General features: G+C 53.5%; 1 protein-coding gene across 1 annotated transcript; it reads right to left on the bottom strand.

The window, feature by feature from the left end:
- Window positions 1-1,056: 1,056 nt before the first annotated feature.
- Window positions 1,057-2,388, bottom strand: LOC112734066 (uncharacterized). The gene is made up of 2 exons (XM_025783253.1): window positions 2,032-2,388; window positions 1,057-1,890 (listed from the first exon to the last, which is right to left on the bottom strand). The coding sequence occupies exons 1-2, from the start codon at window positions 2,386-2,388 to the stop codon at window positions 1,057-1,059; spliced, it is 1,191 nt and encodes a 396-aa protein (XP_025639038.1).
- Between the last annotated feature and the right edge of the window lie 3,210 nt (window positions 2,389-5,598).

The raw sequence follows: 5,598 nt of genomic DNA, 5'->3' as shown, positions 1-5,598 counted from the left end.
CTACGAATAGAATCTCCTCAGGTTACCTGCGTTCCATGTTCTCGGGATCTCCCTGCCGTCGAGTCTTTCCAGCTTGTAGGCGCCTTTGTCGAGCACTTCTTTGATTCTGTAGGGACCTTCCCAATTTGCCGCCAGTTTTCTTTCTCCTGGGGTCGGTAAACCGACGTCGTTGCGTCGTAAGACGGGGTCTCTTTCCTCAAAATCCCTCCTGAGGACTTTAGTGTTGTAGCGTAGAGCTATTCTTTGTTTTAATGCTGTTTCTGACAAGTGGGCCATCTCTCTGGTCTCTTCCACTAGGTCCTTTTCCACCACTTCGTCTACTCCTGCGAGAAGTAGTCGTGGACTCGGTTCACCGATTTCCACGGGTATCACTGCATCGACCCCGTACGTTAGGCAAAAGGGGGTTTCCCCGGTGGAGCTTTGCTCGGTTGTCCGGTAGGACCAGAGGACCGAAGCGAGCTCGTCGGCCCATGCGCCTTTCTTGCTATCTAAGCGTTTCTTGAGGCCTAATAGGATGACTTTGTTTGCGGACTCCACTTGTCCGTTTCTCTGGGGATGTTCTACTGAGGAAAACTTTTGTTTTATGCCCAGGCCGGTGAGGAATTCCGTGAACTTCTTATCAGTGAACTGCGTCCCATTTTCCGAAATGACGACCTCCGGGATACCAAAACGGGTTATCACTTGTCTCCACATGAACTTCCTGCAATTGGATGAGGATATGCTGGCTAGTGGTTCAGCCTCTATCCATTTGGTGTAGTAGTCGATGGCGACTATGAGATATTTAACTTGTCCTGGGCCAACTGGGAAAGGTCCTAAGAGGTTGACTCCCCATTGAGTGAAAGGTCATGTAGATGTCAGAAAACTCAGCTCGGAAGCCGGCGCTTTGTGGAAGTTGGCATTTTTTTGACACTTTACGCATTTCCTGACAAATTCTTTGGAGTCTCTCATCATTGATGGCCAGTAATATCCAGCTCGGATGAGCTTCCTTGCTAGGGCTTTGCCCCCGATGTGGTGGCCGCAGCATCCCTCGTGGACTTCTCTAAGTACATAGTCCGTCTAGTCGGGATGTAAGCACTTCAATAGGGGTTGGCTGAGCCCCTTTCTGAATAGTTGCCCTTGTATGATTGCGTATCTGGCTGCCTCCCTTCTCAACGTTTTGGTTGCTTTCTCATCGTCAGGTAACTTGCCGTGTTCCAGGAAGTTTGTGATGGGGTCCAACCAGGAGGGGCTTGACTCCGTCAAATGGAGGGCAACCGTTGGTTCCTTTACCATGCCATGGATGAGAGACCGGTTGCCCGTTCCTGGCTTCGTGCTCGCTAGTTTAGACAGGAGGTCTGCCCGTGTGTTCCTTTCTCTTAGGACGTGTTGGACCGTGACCTCTTGGAACTGCCTTGTCCATTCTCTAACCTTTTCCAAATATTTTTGTAGGAGGGGGTCCCTGGCTTGATAGATTTCGTTTACTTGCGAGGTGACGACTTCTGAGTCGCTGCATAATTCCAGCTTTGTTGCCCCGACTTCCCGAGCTAGTGTTAGTCCACCTAAGAGGGCTTCATATTCCGCTTGATTATTCGACACGGGGAATTTGAACTTGGTCGACTGCTCGTAAATGACTCCCTCCGGGCTCTCTAAGATGACCGCGGCTCCCCCGGACGTTTGGTTGGAGGCACCGTCTACGTGGAGCCTCCACCGTGTGCCCGTTTCTTCGGGGGGATCACCCGTTACCTCTGCCAAGAAATCTTCCATCACCTGCGCCTTGATCGCATGTCCGGGCTCATATTGCAAGTCATATTGGGAGAGCTCAATGGCCCAGGTCATCATCCTCCCAGCCAAATCAGGTTTTTGGAGTACTTGGCGAATTGCTTGGTCCGTCCTCACGACTACGCGGTGTCCCTGGAAGTATTGCCTCAACCTTCGGGAGGAGGTCAGGAGTGTGAGCACCAGTTTTTCCAATTTGCTATACCTCAGCTCTGCTCCTTGTAGAGCCCTGCTTACGAAGTAAATCGGTTGCTGAGATTTCCCTTCTTCTCATACGAGCGCTGCCGCAAGCGCTTCCTCTGTTATTGCTAAGTAGAGATAGAGTGGTTCTCCGGCCTTGGGCTTCCCGAGCACCGGGGGTGTCGCCAGGATTTCCTTGAAGTGGTTGAATGCTTCCTCACACGCTGGGGTCCATTCAAATGCTATTCCCTTTTTCATCAGGTAAAAGAAGGGTAAGGCTTTTGCTGCCGATGCGCCGAGGAAGCGGGATAACGCCGTCAGCCTTCTCGCCAAACGTTGGACGTCTTTGATACAACCCGGGCTCTTCATCTGAAGAATCGCTTGACAATTCTCTGGGTTGGCCTCTACTCCCCTTTGGGTGATCATGAATCCCAAGAACTTCCCGGCCTCCATGGCAAAGGCGCATTTGAGCGGGTTGAGCCTCATGCCGTGTTGTCGGAGGGCCGCGAACACGTCCCCCAGGTCGCCTAGGAGATCATCAGGCCATGTGGTTTTTGCAAGGATGTCATCCACGTAGACTTCTACTGTCTTGCCTATGAGCTCACTGAATATCTTGTTCATCAGTCTCTGGTATGTGGCGCCGGCGTTTTTCAAACCAAATGGCATCACCTTGTAGCAATAGATCCCTCCTGGTGTTATGAACGTTGTTTTGTCCTCGTTGGGTCGGTGCATCGGTATCTGATTGTACCCGGAGTAGGCGTCCATGAAGCTCAGATAACGGTACCCCGCCGCCGCATCGACAAGTGCGTCAATGTTGGGGAGGGGATAGCAGTCTTTGGGACATGCTTTGTTGAGGTCGGAATAGTCTACATACATTCTCTACCTCCCATTGTGCTTTTTTACCAAGACCACGTTCGACAGCCACGTCGAGTAGTCCAGCTCTCGGATGAACCCTGCTTCAAGGAGGCTAGCCGTCTGCCTGGCCACCTCGTCTGCCCTTTCCTGTGACATTTTCCTCCTCCTCTGGGCCACTGGTTTAGCTTCCGGCTTGACGGCCAGATGATGTGACATGAGTTGGGGATCTATCCCTGGCATGTCAGCTGGCGTCCACGCGAAGAGGTCGTCGTTGGCTCTGATCATCTCCATCAAAGGTTCCTTTAATTCATGGGGGAGGTTTCTGTTTATGAACGTGAACCTCTCCTCCCCGTCACCGACCCTAAATTTTTCCAAGTCCCCTTCTGGCTCAGGCCTGGGCTTGTCATCTATTCTGGCATCCAGGACGGCAAGGAAAACCCCGGATGCTTCTTTGGACTTTTTCCTAAGAGAGAGGCTGGCGTGGTTGCAAGCGACTGCCGTTTCCAAGTCTCCTCTGATGGATCCTACGGATCCGTCATCAGTAAAAAACTTCATTACGAGCAGCCTCGTACTAATCACTGCCCAAAAGTCGTTGATGGTTTTTCTCCCCCAGGATGATATTGTAAGCTGTGAAATCTCCTAAGACAACAAAATCGGCCATTACCGTCCTTCGTCTCTGTCCTTGTCCCAAGGAGGTCGGGAGTGAGATGATCCTATCTGGCTTAATGAAGTCGTCACCCAACCCTACCACACCGTGCTGGTGGGTCGCCAGATCGGCATCGCGCAGTCCCAAGGCATAAAAAACGTTACGAAACATGATGTTCGAGTCCGTCCCTGTGTCTACCAGGATCCTTTTGACGAGGCCGGTTCCGACTCTGGCCGTGATAACCATGGGGGGACTTTTCGGTACCTCGTCAAACCATTGGTCCTCGGGGCCGAAGGAGATGGATGGGAGCCCCCGAGAACTTCTAGCGGATGAGAAGGAGACCGCCAGGATCTTGGCATCTTTCTTCTATGCCGATTTTGACCTCGGGGCGGAATTCCTTGCTGTTACTACGTTCACCACCGTGAGACCGTGGTCGTCCCCCTCTGGTTCTTGACGTCGTCTTGTGGCCCGGGACCTGTCCTCGCCATCGTGGTCCCGATTCCGTCTCCTCGGCTCCCTTATGAGGTGGGAGAAGTCGGCAAGCTTTCCGTCCTTGATTGCTTGCTCCAGGGCGTCTTTTAGGTCGAAGCAGTCTTGGGTCTTGTGCCCGTATCCCTTGTGATATTCGTAGTAAAGGCTTTTGTTTCCCCCCGTCCTGTCCTTCAGAGGTCGGGGTCTCTATAGTATCCCCTTCTCGGCTATCTGTTGGTAAACTTCCGTGATCGGTGCCGTGAGGGGGGGTGTAGTTGGTGAACTTCCCCACTCGGGGGAATGGCTTAGGTGCCTTACTCGGACCGCCGTCCCTGACGTGTTCCTTTTGTCTTTCTCCACCCTCGTAGTGCCAGGTTTGGTTGTAGAGGGGTTGCCGTTTATTGGCAGCCACGACCCGGCTGACTTCTTCGTCGTTAATATACTCCTTAGCCATGCATTGGATCTCCTGCATTGTCCATACCTGCTTTGTGGTGAGGTGCTTTCTGAAGTCCTCATTTAGGAGCCCGTTCGTCAAGCACAAGCTCGCCACAGAGTCTGTCAACCCGTCGATTTCTAAGCATTCGTCGTTGAAACGGTCTAAGTACTTCCTCGTTGGCTCCCCGGCTCTCTGGGTCACTCCCAGCAGATTGATCGGATGCTTGGCTTTGGCGATCCTGGTCGTGAACTGAGCTAGGAAGGCATGGCTGATGTCGGAGAATTGGGTCACCGAGCCCTGCGGGAGGTTATTGAACCACCGTATTGCAGGTCCCGCTAGGGTGACCGGGAAAGCACGGCACCTTACTTCGTCTCCCACTCCTTCTAGGTTCATCCTGGCCTCAAAGGCCGTAAGGTATTCCAGCGGGTCTTGCGTTCCATCGTACCTCATGTCCGTTGGCTTGTCAAAGTGTTTTGGCAGCCGGACCTCGAGTATGGAACGGTGGAAAGGGGTCGCTCCCATTATTACGGGTCCCCGTGTTCCCGTCGTTCTTCCCTCGTCGCTCTCCCGACGAGTGTCCTCGTCCTCGCGGTTGACGGTACGCCGCCTCTCACGTCTGGCGTAGATGACGGGGTCACGGCGTCTTCTCGCGCACCCTCTCTCCCCGGTGCTTTCGGACTCAGCTTGGGGGGTAGGCGTGCGTCTGGAGCGACTCCTGGAGCAAGAGCGGGAGTGACTCTGCTCTGGGGTGCGTTGGTCGCGTTCCCTATCTGCTAACCGGCGTTTCAGGTCTTGCATTCTGTGGCGTAGCTCTTGCATTATTCTGGCGTGGTTGTCTCCGGTCCCCCCAAAGGGGCGTCTCTCATGTGATTGGGTTGCGTTCCTCGGGGGCGACCTTGGATGTTGTCGGGTTTCCGTCCCGGCGGCGTCGCCTCCGGGTACGGCCTCGCAGCCTGTCCCAGTTTGGACTAGCACGAAGTCCATAGACGAATCCCACAGACGCCGCCAATGTTCGGTAGGATGGTTACCGGACGGTTCGGGTTGAAATCCTCGAAGATGATAGGGGCTCGTCAGGTCGTGGACTACCGACCAGGGATGTGCGAGGTCCCGAGTTCTTCGTATAAAAAAGGGGGGGTGCCACCTGCAAAGACACTCCGACGCTCTTGTCAGTAATGTGCAGGTGAAAAGGGGTGATGTGATATGTTACGTACCTCGGGGGAAGAGTAAATATTCCCCTTATATACTGTCAGAGGTG

The sequence above is a fragment of the Arachis hypogaea genome, chromosome 13 (genome assembly GCF_003086295.3).
Source record: "Arachis hypogaea cultivar Tifrunner chromosome 13, arahy.Tifrunner.gnm2.J5K5, whole genome shotgun sequence".
Taxonomy (NCBI): Eukaryota; Viridiplantae; Streptophyta; class Magnoliopsida; order Fabales; family Fabaceae; genus Arachis; species Arachis hypogaea.
Note: the sequence above shows the minus strand (reverse complement) of the source record. Positions and strands in the feature narration are given on the sequence as shown.